Source organism: Podarcis cretensis, assembly GCF_951804945.1.
Source record: "Podarcis cretensis genome assembly, chromosome: 3".
NCBI classification, from domain to species: domain Eukaryota; kingdom Metazoa; phylum Chordata; class Lepidosauria; order Squamata; family Lacertidae; genus Podarcis; species Podarcis cretensis.
The window spans coordinates 83,751,474-83,775,834 of NC_137172.1; the positions used below are offsets into that span (position 1 = coordinate 83,751,474).

Genomic DNA, 24,361 nt, shown 5'->3' on the forward strand with positions numbered 1-24,361 from the left:
ATCAAAAAAACGAAGATCATGGCCACTGGGCCCATCACCTCCTGGCAAATAGAAGGGGAAGAAATGGAGGCAGTGAGAGATTTTACTTTCTTGGGCTCCATGATCACTGCAGATGGTGACAGCAGTCACGAAATTAAAAGACGCCTGCTCCTTGGGAGAAAGGCGATGGCAAACCTAGACAGTATCTTAAAAAGCAGAGACATCACCTTGCCAACAAAGGTCCGTATAGTTAAAGCTACGGTTTTCCCAGTAGTGATGCATGGAAGTGAGAGCTGGACCATAAAGAAGGCTGATTGCTGAAGAATTGATGCTTTTGAATTATGGTGCTGGAGGAGACTCTTGAGAGTCCCATGGACTAAGAGAAGATCAAACCTCTCCATTCTTAAGGAAATCAGCCCTGAGTGCTCACTGGAAGGACAGATCGTGAAGCTGAGGCTCCAATACTTTGGCCACCTCATGAGAAGAGAAGACTCCCTGGAAAAGACCCTGATGTTGGGAAAGATGGAGGGCACAAGGAGAAAGGGACGACAGAGGACAAGATGGTTGGACAGTGTTCTTGAAGCTACAAACATGAGTCTGACCAAACTGCGGGAGACAGTGGAAGAAAGGAGTGCATGGCGTGCTCTTGTCCATGGGGTCGCGAAGAGTCGGACACGACTAAACGACTAAACAAAAACAACAACAATTATTATTAAAGTACATTGCTCTGTCTCAAAATACTTCAGTACTGAATGTTGTAAGATTCCTGATAGTCAAAAGCAAGTACTTCTTTGCACAGTACATAGTTATTAAACTATGGATCCACACACCCCTCTTATGAAGTAGTGATAGCTAGAAATTTGAATTGCTTTAGAAAAGGATTAGACCAATTCATGGAAGAGATGCGTAAATTCATGACGCTGGGAATCGCAAGTTGAAAGAGACTGTGGAGTGGGGTGAGGATGCACAGTTGTTGTTGTTGTTTTTTGGCAATATCCACATTTCCTCACCCCCCATTTAATTGGATTTGGAAAAATCTGTTAAAAAACAACTGCTGCTGTTTTTGTGATATTTAATTGATTGTTAACAGGGTCCTGTGTGGAAGCCCATAATATCTGAACAGATCTTTCAGATACCACAGAACAGATGTTGGCAACTGTTGTTTTTTTAAACGATCTGATTTTTCACAGCAGTTGGCACCAGCATAGGTGCCAACTCTGTGGGGCCCTGGGTGTCACAGCACCCATGAAGGAGGCAGATACCCACAAATTCCGGTGCCAGGGCTATGCACTGCCACCCATGGGGCCAAGCTGGCACTCCTGTTAACCAGCATTAAATGGGGTGGGTGTGTGCGCTACCATTTTGATACCTTTGATGTGGCATTGATGCTGAAAAACAAATAAAGAAGCAAACTTGCATGATCCCACAACAAGCGCCAGTCTAGGAGACTCCTCTCTCCCCAAGTAGGCGCTACATGAAGGGGCTGACCCTGGAACCTTCTGCCTGCCAACCGTGCTCCCAGCGCATGCTGTTGGCATTGACCTCATGTGGCAGGAATCAAAACCCCTGCCTGAGATGGGCCTAGCCCCGGCGAGGCCTCGCCACTTGATTTCGGTGCATGTCCAAAAGGGGGCCAGCAGCAGTGCGTTGCCATACACGGGCGAGGAGGTGGATGGGAGGGAGAGAGGCCTCCTTTACCACATACCCTCACAGGCTACGACTGTCTTTCTGAGCTGACCCGACCCGATTTGCCTTACAGCCCCCCACGCCCAGCCTCCCCCGCGCCCTCAGCGTGACTCAGCGGCTTTCCGTGCCCCGCTGACCCTTGCGAGGAGGCGGCTTGTGAAGGCAATTCTTCTCCTCCTCTTTCCTCCTTCCTCCTCCTCTCCCCGACAGCCTGTCCTCCCAAGAGGCGTCCGCAGGCACAGGAGGCAGCAGCAGCAGCAGCAGCAGCAGCCACAAGTGAGCGCCCAGCACGAGCAACAGGCGTCACCACCAACCGCCCGGCCAACCGCCTTTCCTTCCCGCCTCCCGCTGACTGACTGACTGACCCCAGGGATGGAAGGCGCCGCCGCCGCCAGGAGTCCCCTCCGTGAGGGGGAAGACCTGCCCCCCGTGTGGACCCAGAAGAGGGGCTGCGAGGTGTTGAGGGACCCCTCTCTCAATAAGGTACCTTAAATGGAGTCGGCCTGTGTGTGTGTGTGTGTGTCAGAGGGTCGGTTAACGAGGAGAGGCGCGAAAAAGCCGTGAGGGGACCGGCGTCAACTTACACATCTTCCCGCCACCCCACACCCTTTTTGCACGAGATAAATATATATATTCCCCCTTCTCCCTCGGAAGTGAATCGTGCTCGGTTCAGTGGGCTGGGCTTGCCAGGCAGTTTGCAGGGCTTGCGAGCGCAGCGCCGGGAAGTTTTCGCCGGCGGAGGGAGGCTTGTGGTGTTGTTGTTGTTCCCCCTCCACGCTCGCTCTCCCTCTCCGTCGCTGTAACCGAGCCGGTTGGCCTTTTCTGCCTTGGCTCCGCCCCAGCGCTCGGCTCTCGCCTTTTTCTGCAGCCGTAGGGAGAGGAAGCGAAGCGGGGCAGCAAAACACCCTCCTCTCTCCGCGCGCGAAAGCCCAAACCCACGCTGGAGTCCCCGGGGAGTTTTATGCCGAGTTATTCGTCCCTTTAATCTTTTCACTCCCCATCTCACGTTCAAATGCAAGCTGGACATGGCGCGGTGCTGCTGTTTGCTTATGCCTTATAATCTGTGCAAACACAAACACAACACACATACAAAAACATACTGGTCAGAAAGTTTCATAATTGTCTACACTCGCGCAGGGTTGCCAACTGGTCCAACAGCAACCGCCCCAGTTTGCTTCTCTGTCCTTGACAGGTTTATGATAGGCGCTGCAATCAGAGGGAGATGGTTTTCTGGCAGAGCAAACTGCTGTTCAAGGGACAGCCACTTCAAACATTAAAGAGGTGTCTGCCCTGAGCCTTAGGACACAAGCACCTTGTTCCTTTCCTACAGCCAAGCTGTTCGGGCCACTGGCCACAACGTGATTTCCTCATGTGGAGCAGCAGTTTGGCTCTAGTCAGCTGTCTGTTCCTGGCAGTAAAAATTGACTCTTTCAGCAAAATCTGCGAGTGCCTTGGTCATGATCAAGTGGTGCTATTGCCTTTCCAGAGTCAGACCACACTATTTAATAGGAGACACACTTTAAAAAATCCCTGTGCCATTTCTCTCCATTACCCACTGCCTTCCAGGCAACACTCTGTATAGTGGCTCCAGCTCCACCAGCCCATTGGATATGAATGGTCACAGTTGTCGGGTAAGTTCTAAACTTGTTCTAAACTGAACAAGTTACAGAAAGAGAGAATTGTTTTAAAGATGTATGGGGTGTGTTGTTTTAAAGATACATGGAGTGTGAAATCACTAGAGGGATATGCTTCTCTGATATCCTTATTTTGGGGTGCGTGTGTGCAAAGAGAAGCGTATGAAATGCACAGAAGTAGAGGAGTAGGACGTTACAAAAGGAAGAGAGAATCAAGTCCAACTTAGCTGTTTTATCAATCAAGAAGTTAAATATCTTTTCAAAGGTCTTAAACTTGTCTAAAACATTTAGAAAAGCACTATAAAGGAAATTATTACTCAGGAAAAGATGGGTAATAGCACATGGTGGATTGTAAAAAAAGGGGTGAGGAAGAAAAGAAATATATTCCCATTGAATAGAAGTATCTATGGAGTACTTTGGGGAGTTACCTTGGGGCCACTTTTGTGCATTACTTCAAGGTGATGGGAAGTTGGATTATCAACATAGTCTCTGCATGTTTTCTTGGAAGACAGTAGTTCAGCTAGAGTTTTAGACCCTCGACTTACTAGTCTTATGTCCCCCTTCTGTTTTCAGACAGCTATGTGCATGGCTTTTGGAAGGGCTGGAACTGAAGCTCAGTGGTATAGCATCCGCTTGCATGCTGAAGGTCCAAGGTTCTTTTGTTTCAGATTGGACTGGGAATGTCTCCTGTATGAAACCCTGAAGAGCTGCTTCCAGTTAGAGTAGACAATAGCAAGCTAGATGGACTAATGATCTGACTTGGTGTAAGGCAGTTTCCTATGTTCCTAATGGATGGCAAAATGAGTTGTGAAGCACAGATTTCGTACCCCCATTCTGTGCTTTACAACTGCTTCTAAAGTCCAAATATGTTAGAACCAACCAAACAAAAGTTTATCAACCCTGATAAGAAAGATATACTTTGAGCATGTGCAGATTTGCAAGGTAATCTCAAACCATAGCACTATCATGACTATAGGGACAGACTGGTGGTGAGGGTGGAGTCATGCAGTTGCGCTGACAGGACCTCCTCTGACCAATCAAAAGTTTTTTCTTATTTCACAACATTTATATACCGCTTGATCGTAATAAAACTTCAAACCAGTTTACTTTTTCCATGGGGATGCCTAATATAATATAGTTAATATAATAGAATATAGAATAGGACAGAATAAAATAGTAAGTGCTGTTTAGAATGTGGTTCTGCAATTCAGTACTGCCTATAACATCACTGGGAATGAATGGCAGTCTCTCATCCTCAAAATCTGTGCCATTTGATAAACACTTGGAATCTTCTCTATTTTATTTATACCTGTGTGCTGCCCCCACACCTTCCATTAAAAAGGGTGGGAGTATAAGTTCCCCTTGTAGAGAGTTTTTAGCCCTCTGTGCATTTCATAGATATTACACAGGGCCAACCTTATTGTTAGGCAGAGGGTAGCAACTGTCTCAGGCAACTGATTTTAGTGTCATGAAAAGGTGGCTAATTTTTAATTTGATTTATTATTACAGTACTATATTTTTACTGCAAGGAAAAGGCAGTTCTAGAATTTTCCATCTTGTGTGCCAAAATAACTTGACTGGTTGACTGGGGCGTGAAACCATTTGCTGCTTGGGCTTATGCAGCAAATGCCTTGGGCAAGCGGTGACTAGTTTGGATTAGAGCTGGCTCTACTATGGCAGTTAAGATAAAATCAGATGTTGCTGTTTTATAGAAAAGACCTCTGTGTAAGATCCAACAGTTACCATTTTAGCTATTTGTTGTGGGTTCATTAACTCATAACAGAGGAAAGAACATTGGATACTGGTTGTTCCCAAGAAGATAATGAGCTGCCAGTCATTTAGCCCTGACTGAGGGTTTTGGAGGGTAAGGAAAAGTAGAAATAACAAACCAGTATCCAGTAGAAAATTGATGAAAACCGGCCATTAAAAAAAATTTCTCTTAAAAAAGTAGATGGTGTTAAAACTCTTGATCTAAGAAGTAAAACGGAATTCTATTTATGTGTAGTTTAATATGGGAAGCTATTGCATGAAAAGGAGTAATTTCAGCTAAAAGTCTTTGTGAAAAGCACACCTGCAGAGTTGCTATGTTAGACTGGAGGACAGTTATGAAATTCTGGGCCCTGTTTAATTTTTGTTTGTAGAAGTGATTTATTTGATATACCGTACTTTTCCGTCTATAAGAAGCCCTCATGTATAAGATGCTCCCTATTTTGGGGGGCTCAAATTTAAGAAAATGGGGGGGACGCAAGCAAAATTGCCGAAGCGGCAGCCAATCCAAAGCAGCCCTTGCCGCATCTGCTAATAAGCCGCCCATTTGACAAAGCAGCAGCCAATCCAAAGCAGCCGTTGCCGCATCCACAAATAATCCACCCGATTGACAAAGCAGCAGCCAATCCAAAGCAGCCCTTTATGCATCCACAAATAACCCACCCAATTGACAAAGCAGCAGCCAATCCAAAGCAGCCATTGCCGCATCCACGAATAATTGATTGACAGCCCTGAAGGAGGTGAGGAAGGGGCACTGGGGGGGGGCAGGGATCCAGAAAGGCTGGCCTGGGGGCGGGGAGAGAAGCCAACTGGCTCCTCAGAGAGAGAACTTTTGCTTCCCTTTCTGCCCCCCCCAACTCTCCCTTCACGCACCCTGCATACTCGTCCCTCCAATGGCAATGGGTAGATCACTGCCAGTTTTTTAAACTGGGTAGTAGATTGCAGCCTGGTCTGTTGCTTTCATTTTATGGATCAATGGTCTCGTTAGATAGTAAAATTTATGTTAATTGCTGTTTTAGGGGTTGTTTTTAATTGTCTGGAATGGATTAATCCATTTTGCATTACTTTCTATGGGAAAGCGCACCTTGGTTTTGGAACGCTTTGGTTTTGGAACAGACTTCCAGAACAGATTAAGTCTGAGAACCAAGGTACCACTGTATAAGTTAAAGGTGCCTTAAAATCTGTGGACCTAACCTTGGGATAAGTCCTCTTCAAATGTTTTGCTAAAACATTACTGCCTCTTACAATTCCACATTAACTTGTGAAGTTGTTCTTTACTGGATTATTATAGTGCCATCTCTATATGGCACTATATGGCACTAATGGGGGGGGGTAGGCCCCATTATTAGGGTCAAATTACATATTCATAGTAACCATATGTAATATTGACTACAAGACTGCTTTTCCAAAGTGGCCTTAGACAGGGAAGTAAACAAGAAGCCTGAGTGTGAGCAGGTGGTTAGACCTTTCTGACTTGCTGCTTTCCCCTTGAAATCTCCCCTTTTACCTTTTTTTTGCTTGGAAGTTTCAGGCTGGATCCACAGCAGTTGTAAAAGTGCCTGAGGGGGAAATGGAAAAGGTGAACATAAGGCTAGTGTTCCATGTACTGTAGATGTGTTGGCCTTAATATGATTATCAGTATTGGAGTATAGGAAGTAGCCTATTTTCTCATTTTTTCTTTCTTCTAAGACCCTCCCTAGGATCTTCATATACTGATTCATCTCTACTTTCTCTGTTTATCTTTGCTAGCTGCCAGGTTGAGATAAACAATTTTTCTAGGTTTTGTCTAAGACTTTACCTTTTTTTTTTAAGATGGAGGATGAAGGTATCCATACTTTATGATGTATGTTCATATGAAATATGAGAATAGAATCTATCTACAGTACTGTGTATCTGTCCTAAGGTAAAATGAGTGGCAGCCCTTGGTTGAACTTAGGGGGAGGCGTGGTCAGAGTTTTTGTTTTTAAAAAATTTGGGGAGGGTTTACAGAGTCTGACAATCCCAGGTCTAGACAGAATGTCAATATGTAAACCAAAAGCTCTGCAGAGTGGGACCTAATCTTCTTAACCTCTTTGTAAAATGCCTATTTTTCAGGAGGAATCTAAAAGTTAGATATGCTGAGCTGGCTCATGCTTCTTCAGGCAGGAAGGGAGCCTGGCCTTCAGTAATTTCTTAAGATAGAAAAAGTTCAAGGAGAACTCTATTTCCTTTTGGGAATACTGTAACAGGAAAGTAGTGTGATACTGCTTCAATAAAATGCTGTTGAAGTAGTATTGTAGCTTCTGTTTCTTTTGGAGGTGAGTGCTTATTTTATGTCTCTCCTGAAAATGTTTCAGAGCAGGGGTACAAAAAATTAAAACTTTGCATGGGCCACTGTGCATGTTTTATTTCAGTTATTGTATTATGTGTGAAAGAGAGAAAAAGCAAAACAAACCTAACCTTCCAGGTTTTCTTAATGAACATAATGACTTTTACTCTTTGAGGATCATCCGCCTATACCCTGTTCAAGGTCATAGTTAGCAAGAAAGTGCAATTTCAGTTTCTATCTCACTTTTGGTTTTCTGTCTTCATCATTCACAAGGGTGTGAAATGGGCCATGAATTATTGTTGCTACAGCTACAATTGATGCTACAGATTCTAGTATTACTGAAGCTCTAAAATTGGGATGCAGTTAAGGAACTTTGCAAATGTTGCTATTGGCCATGCTGGCTGGGGCTGATGGCAGGTGCAGTCCAAAAACAACATATGGAGGGCCACAGGTTCGTAAGAAACAAAATCCCAAAATACCTTACTGAAATAATACTGAAATAATACTGTAAAGATGCGTGTGAAGTGCAATAAACACCAAAAGCACTATATAAATGCTCAGTGTTTTGTTCACACTGTGAACATGCTACAAAAAGTCATAACACAGGCAGAAGGCTAGTAAAAATGGTTGTGGTTGTACAATTTGTGTGTAAAATGTCTTAACGTTTTGAGGTGCATGTAGGAAAGCAGGAAGAAGAAGGCTAGCAATAATATCTTGCAGACAACTGTTTGGGAGTGCTCTTACCCAAATGTGACATCTAGTTTTGCCAGATATATGTGTAAGACTAGCATCTGACCCATCCTACGATTAAATATTGCTTCTCTCCTGTATCTTAATCACAGGGAACTGGAAAAACTGAGTAATAATTGAGTTTCCTCTTCTTAAGATCTGCCCCCAGCAGTGGCCCTGATGGCCACAACACTCCTTTGTTGTATTGCCACTACATAAGGTCAGCTAAGGATGAGGAATGATTCTCACACTTTCTGACTGTCCAGTACCTGGAACTTGTTTGGCTATTACTTTGCCCATGCCCTAGCTGCTTCTACAAGGCATGTTTCCAATCATACATTATATTTGGTCTTGTGAAAATTGTGTGTATGAAAATTAGTTTGTTGATAAATTATCAACATTATTTCATTTTTTGAATGATAAAATTAGTGATTATATGCCATCATATTCTCTATTTATGTCTAATAAATTACTGTAGGTTTGTTAAGATGTTACTGCATCTGAATTTTTAAGAATGTGGTAGAATGTGTAGTATTAGTTTTTAATTATTTGTGTGTGTACATATACATTGTGAATTTTAAAAATCGAATAGAATAATGAGCTACAATAACTCATGCTTCTTATGTTGGCCTGTAATACACTACAAGTTTGTGATTTGTGGGGTGATGACACCATGTTTTCTCCATGTGTGTAGACATGGAAGGATGGACTATTTGAGTGACACAGACTAGAAGAGTTGGAGAGTACTGTCTGACAGCTTTGAGAAAAACTGAGAATAAGCCTTGGTTTTTCTCATTTGTTTCCCTATGCTGTTTAAAACAATATTACCAGAGTGGCCAGGAATTTGTTCTATGTGATTGCGGACTGACCTAGATTCCAGATGCCTGCATCTCAAACAGCCTTCAGTTTCCTGAAGTGGCTTTATTCTCTAAATAATTTTGACATAGTTTTTAGATGCCACTTGGGTCTTCAATATGGTAAATCATACCAGATATAAAATGGCTGAGAAGCTATATTCCAACATGTGACAACAGCTACCACTTATATAACAATAACCATTTATTCCAACTAGTTAATAATCTGACCAATTTATTCCTACTTAGACCCCTTGAAGTAATTTGGTGTGTGTGAGGGGTAATTAAATAGTACTAAAAAGGGCCAATTTTACATTTTATTTTTTCTATCCAAAAGAAAGTGGGGTGTGTGTGCAGTCTGCCACTTAGATGAGGACATAATGTGCATGTCATGATAAACATGCACACAAAACCATTTTTCCATTCTAAATTGCCACATGTACACAACCTAAACACCAAAAGTCCCTTAAAAAGGCAAAAAGAAGGGACTGGCCACTCTTTTAAAAATATAATCATTTTCTAGGCAAGGGCACCCGTGAATCCTTACAAGTAGCTGTTTGAGATTTAGGGGTCTGCCACTTTTCTTGCCCACCTCTCTGGCTGCAGCAAGTAGAACCTTAATTCTACTACACAACAAGAGGTAAGCAAAAGTACAGAAAACAGAAAAAAACTTCCCTGCAAAATATCTTGAGCCATTTCAGTTTGAAAGAAGGGTGTCACAGAGCTCAAGTGGCATACATGATTTCCTTACCTCCAATTTTATCTTTACAACAACCAGCAATAAACAGCCCAGCAATTTCCAGCAATCTTCTTGGCTGAGCAGAGACTTGAAATTAGGCTGTACAAGTACAAATCCAAAAATTTAGCCACTAGAACACACTGCTGCTCCAGCAGCAGCACAGTTTCACTACAGACACTAACAACACACACACAATGATGTATTTCAAGATTAAAAAAAAAACTGTACAATAGTCAAAGATATTAAATGTGAAAAGATTGGCTACATAGCTAATATATTTCTCTACACATTGCAACATCTACATGCTAACAGAAACTAGAATTCCCACTAAATCAGAGATAGCCAAATTGGTGCTCTCCACCAGTTGTTTGACTCCAATGAACTCCAGCCAGCTTGTTAGTGGTAATGAGAAATTAATCCCTGTTCTACCTTAACAAACATGTAAAGGTAAAGGTACCCCTGCCCGTATGGGCCAGTTGTGTCCGACTCTAGGGTTGTGCGCCCATCTCACTTAAGAGGCCGGGGGCCAGCGCTGTCCAGAGACACTTCTGGGTCACGTGGCCAGGGTGACGAAGCTGCTCTGGCGAGCCAGCACCAACGCAGCACACGGAAACGCCGTTTACCTTCCCGCTATAAAGCGGTACCTATTTATCTATTTGCACTTAGGGGTGCTTTCGAACTGCTAGGTGGGCAGGAGCTGGGACCGAAAGACGGGAGCTCACCCCACCGTGGGGATTCGAACCGCCGACCATACGATCAGCAAGTCCTAGGCACTGAGGTTTTACCCACAGCGCCACCTGCGTCTACTATCCAACAATACAGTACGTCTGACCTATGGTATAGACACACCTTCAAATATGGCTCTTAGGCTGGAGCCAAGCTTTTTATGGGTTCCCTCGCCCTTTCATAACAGTTTCTAACTAGTTCTCTTAGTGGTGCAGCAATAAAACTGCTAGCACATTTGCAAAGCTAAGCAGGGTCCAGTATGGTTTCAAATTGGATGGTGCACCACATGATGAGATGCCTGCATTGCAGGGGGTTGGACTAGATGCCCCTGGGGTCCCTTCCAACCCAACAATTCTATGATTTTATGACTTTTCTTTGCAAACATCTGTTTATTTCAAAGAAACACTTAACACTAACATGAGAAAACTTTACCCACTTCAAAAAATCATCATAAAAACTGAATGATATTCTCTTCTCTGTTTAACAGCCCTGGGGGAAATGGCTAAATAATATTTTATGAACTGAAGATACACCATTTAGATTAACAGCTCCATTGCTTATTTAGTTACTTATCTAATAAGAAAGCTTATATCCTGCTTTTCCACTGCCAAAGCATTCTCAAAGTTGGTAGACAACATTCGTTCAAAATAATAGTCTTTCAACTTTTTTAGTTCTTTGTCAACTCTCAGAAGATATAATAGGATGATCTAACTTCAAGATATTCCAGGCGCCTGCTTGCCCCACATCATCTTACTAAGAATGGCAGGACTGGGAGATTTAAAGAGTCATACAGTTGGAAGAGATTCAATGCTATCAAGTCTGATCCCCTTTTGTGATATTAACATTGACTACACAGACGGTAGCTGACTCAATGAGCTGCGCCAAAATAGAGGTCAGAAAATGCTGGGACCAAAGATTACAACTATGCTTTAAAAATAAAAAAATAAAAATCAGCACACTGTGGGGCAAAATAAAGACAGAATACTCAAGAAAGAGCAAGAGGTGGCCAGGGGAATTGGATTTACTATGGAAGGAGAAAAAGACTGGACCAGATCTGTTGTTAATAAAATATTTCTGAAACTAAATGTAAATGGAATACAGTGGTACCTCGGGGTTACATACACTTCAGGTTACATATGCTTCAGGTTACAGACTCCGCTAACCCAGAAATAGTACCTCAGGTTAAGAACTTTGCTTCAGGATGAGAACAGAAATTGTGCTCCGGCAGCATGGCAGCAGCGGGAGGCCCCATTAGTTAAAGTGGTGCTTCAGGTTAAGAGCAGTTTCAGGTTAAGAATGGACCTCCGGAACGAATTAAATACTTAACCCGAGGTACCACTGTAGTAGTTCAGGTCTGCAAATCTATCCAGCCATTTCTCCACACGTGTCAAAATCACTTCTATGTTGTTTCCATCAGACAACAGTGACTAAGAGACTGATCTATTAATCAGGACACCACTAGTATCATCACTAGGTGGTATTATACAAGACATTCACTCAGCCTTATTCCACCTTCTGTGATAGAGTGGTATTAATTCCGATTTAATTTACAGGGACATTAAAAGTTCTAAATAAAGCATTACCATTATTCTTTTCTTGCTCCATGTGGCCACTGCTGGCAATGAAGAAACTCATATGGAACTGCTGTAATATGTGATACACATAGGACCAAATATAATGTTAGTTTATGCATTACAGCTGTGTCACAAATCTTATAAAAACTATTCAGAAACAAGATGTGCTATTATCTCCCAGTATATGACATTTATAATTTTGTTGCTATCAGTTACGAAACATGAATTTGTCTCTAATTTATATGGCCTTCTTTATTTGATGACATGTTCATGTTGATGACAAACCTTTTATTCCCATTTCGGATAGAAATCAGAAGCTAAGAGAGTATGTCTTGTCCAGATTATTGAAAGGATTTATGGCTAAACTGGAATTTCAGTCCTGGTGCAAGTCCTAGTTTCTTTCAACTGAACTAGATTGCTTTTCATTATTTTACACATATCTCATAAGGAGGACATAATCATATGGAAGATTTACATAATATACCATAAACAGGAATTTGTCAGTGTGGAAAATGGGTTTACTGTTTTTCTACCCAAACTGCAGTAAAATTTCTTTTATACGTGGAATTTAAAAAGAAGGATTGGTGTTCAGCAGAAATTTAGCAGGTGGTGAAAGAGAAGGCTTTCTGAGCAGTGACTCCAGCTCCAGCACCTAGGGAACGCTCTTCCCAAAGACTTTTGCCTCCCCCCCCCCACATGAATACCTTTTTAGTGCCGGGCAAAGACTATTCTATATTCAGGTTGTGAAATCTTTTTAGCTCTTTAATTTTTACTGGTGATTATGCCTAGGCTGATGGAGAACGTAGGTTTGATTATTGTGTAATCAATTGTAGTGCCTCAGTTGATTATATGATAAATAAATAGAAATATTTATAAATTTATTTCATAACATTTATATAGCACTTCATCGTAGAAAAAAACCTCAGTTTACAGTTTGCAGTTTACAAAAAAAGAGTAAACAATAACATTATCACTGAAAAAATTGCAACCATAATTTAAAACATACAGAAAGTTAAAACTATGATAGAATAGACTAAAATAAATTTAAACGCTTACAGATTCTTTCAAAACACCTGGATAGGCTTGTCTAAATGGGAATGTCTTCCGGAACCACCAGAAAGAATACAGTGAAGGTGCCTGCCTGATATCAATAGGCATGGACTTCCAAATTGCTGGTGCTATATGTAGTTTGTTCTTGTTTAATTGCACTGTCTGCTTTTATTGATATATGGTGATGAATGAATAAATACTGAGTAAATAAATTCAATGAGTAAAACCAATACAGAGATATATGTAACTGGAAAGAATTAAGGCAGCGTAGATTTTCCCTGCTAGTATTAAAAATACACTTCAGGATAGGTTTATGGGAGACTGCAGAAAGAGCTACTCTGGCAATGGAGTTCTTCAGTTTTTTTATATTGCAGATCCCAAAATACTTCTTGGACCCTTGCCTGATTCACTGTCAACCAAGCAGATTTTTAGACCCCCTGATGGTTAGTTGTTGGGGCCCTTATAAAAGACGGACAACTCCTTCTCCATCAAGACATTTCATGAGGTGTAAGAGCCAATAAAACAAAAAACATCTCTTACATATGTAAATGTTTGATCTACTATTGAACTTTTGGTGAGGCTTATAATATATGTTCAGTACTTTGTGTCGTAATACAGGAATGTACACTGTTAAGTAAGGTTTTAATCTGGTCTAACAGAACAGATAATAAATCCAATTAGTATACTCTCAAATTAGAAATGCCGCATAGTTACAAATACCTTTCCAATCTGCTGTTAGTTTATGCTTTCCTTGATTGCCCTTATTTTGTCCTCTTAAAACATCAGACTAAAAATTGATTTTTGTACTAATTGCCCTTCCTTTAGCTCCTATGTGTTTATTCCATTAAGTTAAACATCCTCTAGTGATTCAGGAAAAATGGCAAGGTGTTAAATGAAAATAAAAGCTTGATGAGGCTTGGTGCTAACTTAATACTTATAACTATGGCTGGTCTGAAACATAGTGGTCTGTTTTGCACATCATGTTGAGCCAAACTGTGGCTAATCATGAATATGTAGGGTCTAAGAGAAGAGATTGTGTTCCCTTTGCTCAAACCTGGTTGTACTACTCCTATGTTGTGCTGTGCTAAGCCATGATTTGTGTTGTGTGAACCCAGGTTCATGATTTAACTTTCCCAGACAAACCAAGAACTGTAAACCATAGGACAAACACATTGTTCATGGTTAGTATGGAGAGAGCTAAACATTGAGCCTGGACTCTAGACTCTAGCATGCTTGCTTGTTCATACTTTTTCATAGTTACTTGTGAACCAGGCCCTTGTGAGCCAGTTAGTTCATCTTTTGATTTATTTGTTTCTCAAAGTTTTACAGCAGTATAGCCATCTGATTCTATGATAATTGAGATACATCAGATAGTTTCAGTTGGTAGAGATTCCTTATTAATAATTCTGATGTCCACTGTTGCTAGTTTTATAATAGACCTTGATTTCCAGACAGTACAACAAACAAGAAGAAAACCAGGCAGCACTTATGAAAATAGTGAATCAGCTGATTTGATTTCAGCAAAAAACACTGCACATGGAGATTATTAGTGTGAACATAAAGCAGATTTGGCCTTTAAAAGATGTCTGGAACTAGTCCATGAGCAGCTCCTGAGAGATGCTTACAGATAAACCTTTCTCTCACCACATGTGTTGGATGAGATGTTTACTAGTTGGATGAGAGCTGAGAACTGGAAGAGATGAAATTTTAATTATTTTTTTTACCTTGACTTCAGTTTCTGGACTTGTACTATGTGCCCTTTAAAAATGTTCAAATTCCTTATATTAAAAAATAGATTAAAGAAGCAAATGATAATAATTTGTGAGCAACTACAGTAGCTTGTTATATCATTATAGAGAACTTATATTGCTGTGGAGTCTTAACATTTAATATTTTATTTGTTTACATTCCTTACTGTGGTTTTCAATTAAATTAAGCATTATAAATATGACACATAAACGTGAATTTGCCCCCTGCATATAATCTACCAAGGCTGCTATTAGAATAAACTTTTAACCTGACCAGTTGTACAGTTTTCAGTTTGGCATTTATCTGCCGATCTATATTCCAGATTCTGCACAGAGACATAAAACATCAGCAACTATATGGGAAGTGTTGAGACTATGCTTCTGTACACATCACCACCTTTAAGCACAGTGAATAACGTGTTTCAAATGCATTTGTATGTCATTGTACACATCGGTATGGTTGGATGTGTTTCTTAGTTGCCTGCTGTCTGTCCACACTCGTGGGCAGAGAGGGTGTGTGGCTATGGCCGTAGCCAGAGGGGGCAAGGAGGGGCAGCTGCCCTCCCAATCAATAAAAATCAATATAAATAAATAGCTAACTGAGGTTCTGTCACCCTTAACAAAAGGCCTGCCCACCCCCAACAAAAATCCTGGCCATGCCCATGGGTGTGACTTATATTTTCAAATTGGATTGAAACTTGTTTGGTGGAAAACACATCAAATGCAGTATTTCTCAAACTACAGGATAGATGTGGATTGAATTTGTGGCTAATGTGTGTACATAATTTCACAAACCAGCTGTGGGAGCGCACTGCGTACACATTGAAATGGGCATGTGTAACATAATTGTGTGTGTATACCATATTTTTTAAACAAGACCACTCACCCATGGTAAGTTTGTTTCATTTGAAAAGGCTTGGTACACAGAGTACTACAGGCCACCAAAGTAAATGCTGCTATTTGTTAGATTTATGAAATACACCTCTGCCCCACGAGGACTATAATCTTTTTCTAAGCTAGTAATAGTATAATTCTTGCATTACATTTCGACTTCACATCTGGAACCTGGTTAAACACGTAAGGCAAGTAACCCCCAGTGTAATGTTACCCAGAGCATGTTCTCATAGGTGATTTTTACAATGGTTGTTGCTAAGTAGAAATATTTCTTGTTGAACATGTTTTTCTGGATAGAAAAGTGTAAACAAACTCCACAAAATATAACAATTCTCTAAATCTATTTCTTACTGTGAAACAGATAAATAGACGTATGTGACATTATTCTTTGCTTTGTTTCAATAGAAACATGTTTCAAGTGTTGTGATCTCCAAATTTTCTTCTTAGAGCAACTTACAAGACAAGTATTTCAAAAATACAAAAATGGGTCATTTTTGTAGGGTCAGGGCTCCACAACTTCCCATGTCAAATTGCCAATGTCAGCAATGTCCCCCCCCCCCCCCCCAATCCCATTTCAGGCAATCTGCCCTCTGTGGTGGAGAAGTGGAGGAGTCTGTTTTCCTTTGCACTAGAGAGGCAAAAGCAGCATGAAGACTCATGCTGCTCTTACTTTCTGCTTTCCCAAAGCCCCATGAAAAAGGAAGCCAGCACACAGGACTTGGGGAAAGGGCAGGGTCTTGTTTTACACCACACAAAGATGATTCCAAAGGCTAACAGATGCTCCCTTGCAAATGTTTCTTGCTACTGCAGCTTTCTGTCACAATATGTTATAGTCCTATACAGTATTGCACTAATGAAAGTCTCCCTCCCTTTAATAATGGTCTGCAATTCTTTTGCCTCCTTTCCCCCAAAAATGTTTTCTAGGTCCAGGCTCTGTACATGACCCGCAGAATAATTTCAGGCAGTCTAATTTCAAAAGCCCTCTACAAGTAATCAGTTCAGACCTTTGGTGAGAGTGTTCTGTCCCTGCCCTTGCAATGTGCTGAAGGAGGAGATTATACTTAAAGTTCCTCTTTCTATGACTGCTCTAAGCTTTGCCTTGGAAACCTTGCTAAAGATACCACAGGTCATCCAGTATTATCTGCTGTGAAACACACAAATTGTCATGGGCTTCTATTTGCAGATTTCCTTTTATATTTCTTAGTTCAACCTTTCTGGCCTTTAAAAAATATTGCAAATGCCTTCTATGCATGCAGGCATTTCATAGCTAAGGATAAGCATCTAGGACAGTGTGTGACTGGAATATTAAGCTGTAACTCCTTCTTAAATATGGATATTTAAAATATTGAATATTTAAAAGTGGTTTTAAGCTGTCCTGCATTCCTTCGGAATGAGTGGAGGAACCCTTGAAATAAGGAAACATACTCTGCTTTTGAATACTTAGTTCAGAGAAGACAGAGGCCCCAACTTGGAACTTAAATATTTACCAAGGCAGTTTTCATTTTCATTCAAATGGAATCCTATTTTGTTCTTCCCTTTCATTATTCTCTCTCATCATAGCAGATAAATTAAAAATAAGCAAGGTGTATATTTGCATGTTTGAAGATTCTGAGTTTATGACAAGCTGAACCATATTACAGTGGTACCTCTAGATGCGAACGGGATCTGTTCCGGAGCCCCGTTTGCATCTAGAAGCAAACGTAACCAGTGATGGCACGTCTGCGCGCGTGCGTGTCGCTTTTTGCAGCTTCTGCGCATGCACATGACGTCATTTTGAGCGTCTGCGCATGCGCAAGTGGCAAAACCCGAAAGTAACGTGCTCCGTTACTTCCGGGTTGCTGCGGAGCGCAACTTGAACGCGCTCATCCCGAAACACATTCAACCCGAGGTATGACTGTATAGATTTCAAAAGGTTACCCTATCAAGAACAGCTGTTTATAGACAGATAATGGTGTGACCATGAGGAAGCTGACCAGGGAAACAGGATTGCATGCTCCAGACTTGAATAAGGTCAAGCCACTCACCAATTGGAATATCTGCATTTTGTCCCTTGTTGGTGAGAGGCTTTAAAAACTTCAGTGCTGGTTCTGTGATATCAGGGACTCTTGGGGATAGCACCCTCAGTGGGCCCACTTAACCTGGAAGAGACAGACCTGCAAACTGATAATCTTAGGCTATATCTGATCTTCTAGAGTGCTCTGTACAAAGGGGAAATCGTTGCACTGTTTGAGTGATGGGCTCTCTGCTGGCCTTGAAAAATATTCACCGCCAGTGGGGCCAAAAAAGCTTCATATATGGCTAATACATCTTTCTTTTCAGAGCTCACCAAGGCCTTGCCCAGAACCTGCTTTCAGGCCATTGCTAAACCCTGGGACATGGAAAGAACAGTTTGTGCAAAGTGCCTTCCCCACATTACTAAGTATACACAGCTCACTCCTTTGTTCAGGCTTAGGCCCCACAGCCATTCCTTTGAACAAACTAGCAGTTACTAAACATAACATTAACACTCTGGTAGCTGGATATAAGAATAGCTACATTGTAATGTGTTGATTATTAGTGTTCTGGTTTAACAGCTTTCTACATAATCTGAGATTTTAGAATTGAGTCACACTGTCATAGTTACAAAAAATATTATGGTCCTGATGTTCAAGGAGCCCTTCTACACCATTGGTTGGAGCCTGGCACTGATAATGCCAAGGTTGCAGGTTTGATGCCCGTAAGGGACAACTGCATATTCCTGCATTACAGGGGGTTGGACTAGGTGATCCTTAGGGTCCCTTCCAACTCTGTGATTCTGTGATTCTACCTATGGCCCCTGGGGGTCACTAAGACAGTCACTCATGTCGTGCTTACCAGTCTTCACAATACCTGCTGTTAATACTTCTAAGTTAAAGAGATCTGAAGAGTAGGAACCTGCCTCTTTTTCAAGGATGGCTAACATATGACTACAACTCCCACAATCTCTTTCCATTGACCATGCTGGCTGGGGTTCATGGGGCTTAGAGTCCTGCAACATCAGCTAGCTCTATATTTTTAGTTGTGTATATCAACACAAGACACATAACCTAGTTTATCCTAAATTGTGTCAGTCTTTAAGGTGCCACGAGACTCTTTTTTTGCTGCAGCTGATAAATGTGTGACTACCTCTTTTGAATTTGTCATTATTGTAGTTGATGTACCCAAGTAGCACCATTAAACTCTTGGCAGAATCAAATATTTTGTTATCGTGTACCAACGTGCCTTCCTAGGAACAGAAAATACCTCAAAATTCTAATTTCAACTTGTTTATGTTCCTCTTTTCTCTGTTACTCAAATAGCCTTTGGAAATAAACATTTTTGAAAATTCAAGGGCTTCCCCAGGTTTCTACTTCCAAAGTTTTTGTTTATGTTGAAAATAGCTGCAGTCTTGGAAATCATAATCAACTTGTGATAAAGAACACAAAGATTGAGAGGGATATGTGGTAATGTAATGATTTCCATTTTGCTTTCCAATAAATAGTATAGAAGCCAAGATACTAGCTTACAGCTTTATTCTCACATCAGTGGTAGCTTTCTGTATCCCGTTTATTTTGTCTGTATTCCGTAGGATGTTGCTTGTCTTGCACAAATTGTTTGCACCCTGATTGGCAAATTGTATTGGCAGATTTGCTTGTGGCAGAGGCTCTAGAGCAACTAGTTTCACGACATCCTTATGTTATCTTTTCATCCTAAGCATGTAATACTGATGTATAAAGACTCAGGTTGGGCTGTTGGTCCCTTTTATAGGCAGTATAAATGGTTTGTGGTTCAGATACTAAGCATCATCTTCTGCAACAACTTCAGACTCAGGAATGAAATACAAAGTTGAATCTATCTTGTAAAAAATATAGGAACCTGATTTGGTTTCTCTGTGTTGTAAAGGCCTTCTGTGAGCAAAACTTTGCTTCTGCAAAAGGAAACGCCTTCCATTCCATTCAAAGAACAAAACATTTGGATCCAACTTACTGTGTTTAGAGAATTCCACAAAAAGTACATTTTTTAAAACTTCAGAATTGTTTTTATTTGAATTTCTCCACCCGACCCTACTCCAAAAAAGTTTTGTACATTTGTAACGATAAATTTCTACTGTTGATATAAATGTGACATGTTAGTCATGGTGTGACTTGTTCGACAGACTTCAGTGGGAGTGAGAGACAGCTAACTTAGTCTAGATCTGACCCATTTATCCTTTTGTTTCATATGTAAAATGCTCTTTGGCTTCAGTTGCTGCTGTGCTCTTGGAAAGGTTGTTGTAGAATTTCTGTCTTTCAGCCCAGTTATCTTGTTTTATATCTTAACCATCATTTGTATTTTTAAAATTTTTTTCCATAATTTTCAGTGTCAGAATATTACTTAATGCTTAAATCAGGAATCATGTCTTATAAAAGATTGATGAATATGTGACTGTGGAGAGCACTTTAACCATGTAGGTTGTCATGCTGTTGTTGGTTCTGTACATTTTATGGATGCAAGTTTCTAGTGAAATATGAATGTTACACAAGTCACTTTTAAATAGTTGAATTGTATTTGTATATGTAGTATTTGTTTACCAGAAGACTTCCATAAATATGTTTTCTTTAGTTGCTGACCAAATCTATGTACAATGTAGGTGGCTTGGAATGTTCAGTGCCCACTCGTACGTTGAGCACTTCAGTCTATGGGAAGTAGAATTGGAGAAGAAATGCTAGATTAGAGAGAGAATATAATTGTCCTTTTCTTAAAAGTGTGCCTATTGACCATTGCTGTATTAAAGTGATGTTTTTAAAATGGCAAAAAAAAATAAAAAAAAATGAGGCAGTGTGGGGATATATTTAATTGTGTTTTTACATATTTATGCACAGTAGTTAGTTTCTAGAAGGGCCAAAACTTGGTTTGAGGAGGTCCTGAGTAAGATGCCTTCTGAGGGAACCCTGGACCAACCTGGTGGGCTCTCTGCATTACCCTAGTGACAATGTGAATGTTTTAAGTTTTTGTATCAAACTAGTATATATTTTATTGAATGACATTGTATACATTGCAACAGCCTTTGGCTATAAGCAGTAAACTTGACTGACTGACTAGCATTAGCCTAGTGGCTCAGTTTCCAGGTTTGTCAGAGGTGGTGGTGGGCTGTGATTCTTGTTTTGGTTTTTTTGCTCATTTTTACTATGGCTGTGGTGTTTTGCAAAGCACTGGCCAAGACTGCAGTCGCCCACTTACTACTTTCCCTCAGAATGCCCTGAAGATGTAGGGCCTAGAGGCATTCTGGGAAAAATTGAGAAAGGGAATGAAGGGAATGGAGCAATGCTTTTTAGGACTGAACCTTTGCCGTTTCCCTCTCATTTGTCCTGTTCCAGACAAGCTGTTTATTGAGCATTCATCATGACTTGTGTCCCCATTATTTGCTTGTAGATTATGTGATGTTGCTGTTTATATAACATTTCTTCATTGCTCTGAGGCTATATAATGTCACCTGATGTTGTTGTTATTCCACACTTTCCTATCACTTTTCTTATTACCACTTTTTAAAAAAGCGGGTTTGTTGCACAAGGGCATCAAATCCACTTTAATTGCACAGCCTAAATTTGCTGGTATATGAATTTCCAGCGATAGTCTGGAAGCAGCCAAGTTCATATAATCTCTCAATAGGTAGTAAAGCATTCATCAAACTTTGTAAGAAGAAAATTCATACTATTTACACATACATTTTTATGCTGAGTCTCAGAAGCAAAAGCAATGTATATCTCAAGTTCCCCATATTCATTAAAAATGTGATGATGTGAAAGTAAAAAATGTGCAGGCAAGTAATAAGGTGCTCCCATTCGATATACAGTACAGTATGTAGATTTAAAGTCTGTCTGGAGCTGACTAAAATAATTGAACACTAGACATAAGAACTGCAGTGATATGTGGAAAATATGTTCACCTCTGAGACCTCTGAATATTTTTTAATAACCTGATTTGGCTGCCTGTGGTGTGAACTTCTGTCATACTCCAAGAGTTAAAATATAATTTCCTAAAAGAGTTTTAAAAATTATGTTATTATTAAAACTATGCTAAATAATTTTAATATCTGAAATTTTCACATTATTTCCATTTTCAATATTTGGTCATCTTTGGGATGCTTGAAAAAAACATGAAATCAAAAGATAAGAAAACTATTTTGATATTCCAGATGTTTTGTATTAATATGAATGTTTTTCTCAATTGTCTTGCTACAGCAACCTTAAGCCAGTAGTTTATTCTAAAACTAGGATTTTAAAAAAATGTTTTTGAGAATATTGGTCTTCATCTTACATGTTACAACATGCAAAAGATTTGTGCAACGATAGCTAAAGTGGATCTCTGCAGCAGCCTAATCTTCTCCAAAGGAATAAAAAGAGGGAGGGAGAAACTGTATGCCTACAATTTGATCAGGGGTTCTAAAAATTCTTGTAGTTCAGAAAAGTGATGGGAAAATACATTGAAAATTGTGAGATGAATGAATGACTAACAGGAACACATGTGAACGTCCTGCAAGGAAATCAGAATAAATGCAGGATAAATGATCTTTGTCGTACAACATCCAAACAAACAAATCAAAATGAATGGCTAATAAAACTGGCAGTAATCTATTCTCTGCACAAGCTTTGTGAAAGGAAATCAGTATGACTCCTCAATAAACAGGAGTCATTAGTAATCACCTGCCCATAGAGACTACAGTATTTTTAAAAGTAAAATTTGCAATGTTCCATCTCATTGGGCAAAAATCCCTTTTTGTAACTCAGATTCTATCATACATTGTTTTGGAAAACAAATGGAACTATCTATATTCCATTATTTCTTGTGCTCTGGAAACATTGTGAATGATGTATGTGAGTGTATTCAGTTCTGAATTAGAGCCTGACAAGCAGCATCCGTGCAGCAGGTCAATTATGCATAAGTATTGCAGCTTTATGTAGTGAAAGCAGGGTAGGATTGTATGCACTTTTCCATGGTACCTTGACAGTTTCTGTCTGGCATACAACAGACTTACCTGCTTTACAATAGAAAGGGTAAAATCTTCACAGGTAGGTGTCAGCTGTGTTTTATAATAGATCTTTTATATCTTAGAGTTTCATTATATTATCTGGACACATTTAAACTGCAAAAAGGAATCATTTCTATAAGTTTGGAGGAAACATTTTTATACAGTATTACGGGGGGAAATATAGGTACTTTTGAAAGGATGTATTATAAGCTCATATCATGAAGCAAGTTTAATAATATTTAAAAATTTGTTGGCTTCAGATTTTTAAAACTTGGGTGTATATTGAGATGCATGTATGTTGTGTATTGTGGTTCTCTCTAACAAACTAACTATCATTGCATTTTAAATGTATCTTCTTTTCAATAAACACTTTTCTCCTCTCTGTAAAGGGTCTGGCTTTCACCCTGCAAGAGAGACAACAGCTGAATATTCATGGACTGCTACCTCCTTGTTTTCTTAGTCAAGAAGTTCAAGTTTTAAGGGTTCTTAGAAACTTTGAAAGACAAGCATCTGACCTGGACAGGTAAAGTCTTGAACTTGAATCATTTTTAAGGGAATCAGATATTTGTTTTTTAAAAGTGCTTTTAGGGAAAATATGACAAATGCTGACATTCAACCAGTTATACCGTATTGGCCTAATATAAGCTGCACTTTCCCCCCCAAATTCCAACCATGAAAAGTAAAGTGTGGCTTATATTTGCAACCATATAAAAATTATCCAGTATGTAGCCAGGAGCTTGGGGCAAAAAGTGCCAGGAGTGTGGCGTAGTCCCCTGTCATCTCCCCCAAGGCCGGGAACAGAGAGAGTGAGGAAGGTGGAAAGCCTGCTGGCAACACAGTGCAGCCCCCCCCCCCCAGTATGCAGCCAGGAGCGCGGGGCAAACAGCGCCAGGAACACGGCAAAGCAGCGTAGTACCAAGGCCAGAAAGGGAGAGAGTGAGGAAGGGGGCGGCTTATATTCGGGTATTGACTCCCCCTCCCTAAGGTTTAAATGTGCGACTTATATTCAGGTGTGAGGTATATTTGGGCCAATACGGTAAATTTCTTCATACTTCTGTTATCCATATTGGCCTCATGTGCAACTGAGAGATGACACCCTTTGTTTATAGTTTGTACAAATATAATGCAAGATAAATTAAAGGAGGTCTTCACTTTCTGCACATTTACAAAAACAGCCTCTCTTTGGTCAGCATAGCTAAACAAGGATTGATACAATTTATTGGGTGTTCATCTCAACACCTGAGCTCACACAAAAGAACTTAAACCAGGGGTCAGCAACCTTTTTCTATATTTTGGACTATATTTTGGTGTGTGGGGGGGAATGAACGAGTTCCTATGGCCCACAAATAACTCAGAGATGCATTTTAAATAAAAGGACACATTCTACTCATGTAAAAACACACTGATTCCCGGACTGTCCGTGGACCGGATTGAGAAGGCGATTGGGCCGCATCCGGCCCACAGACCTTAGGTTGCCTACCCCTGACTTAAACAATGATTTATGCTGCCATAATTACCAGGTGGTTGACAGTGTGATCTGCATATACAGACATTTGATTTACAAATCACAGTGGCCAGTGTCCTCATGTTAACTTGATAATTATGCAATTCTTCAGCACAATGGACTGTTTGAGGAGGTTGAAAAGAGCAACATGATAGGAACAGAG

General features: G+C 40.4%; 2 protein-coding genes across 5 annotated transcripts in view; one reads left to right on the top strand and one right to left on the bottom strand.

Moving 5' to 3' along the window:
* Positions 1–24,361, bottom strand: part of PRSS35 (serine protease 35) — a 160,440-nt gene that overhangs the window by 42,118 nt on the left and 93,961 nt on the right. The window contains exon 3 of one of the 3 annotated variants that reach the window (XR_013837256.1): positions 6,568–6,625. The exons of the other annotated variants lie outside the window; for them this stretch is intronic. The gene's annotated coding sequence lies outside the window, so the exon portion shown is untranslated. Of the gene's footprint in view, positions 1–6,567; positions 6,626–24,361 lie in introns of those variants that run through there. 3 annotated transcript variants of the gene reach the window in all.
* The window catches only part of ME1 (malic enzyme 1), a 119,814-nt gene continuing 96,927 nt past the window's right edge, over positions 1,475–24,361 (top strand). Inside the window, exons 1-2 of one of the 2 annotated variants that reach the window (XM_079970474.1) lie at positions 1,475–2,148; positions 23,084–23,217. In XM_079970474.1, coding sequence (XP_079826600.1) covers positions 2,038–2,148; positions 23,084–23,217 — 245 coding nt within the window. In that variant the 5' untranslated portion in view covers positions 1,475–2,037. Of the gene's footprint in view, positions 2,149–3,260; positions 3,297–23,083; positions 23,218–24,361 lie in introns of those variants that run through there. The other variant, XM_079970475.1, reaches the window with a different exon arrangement.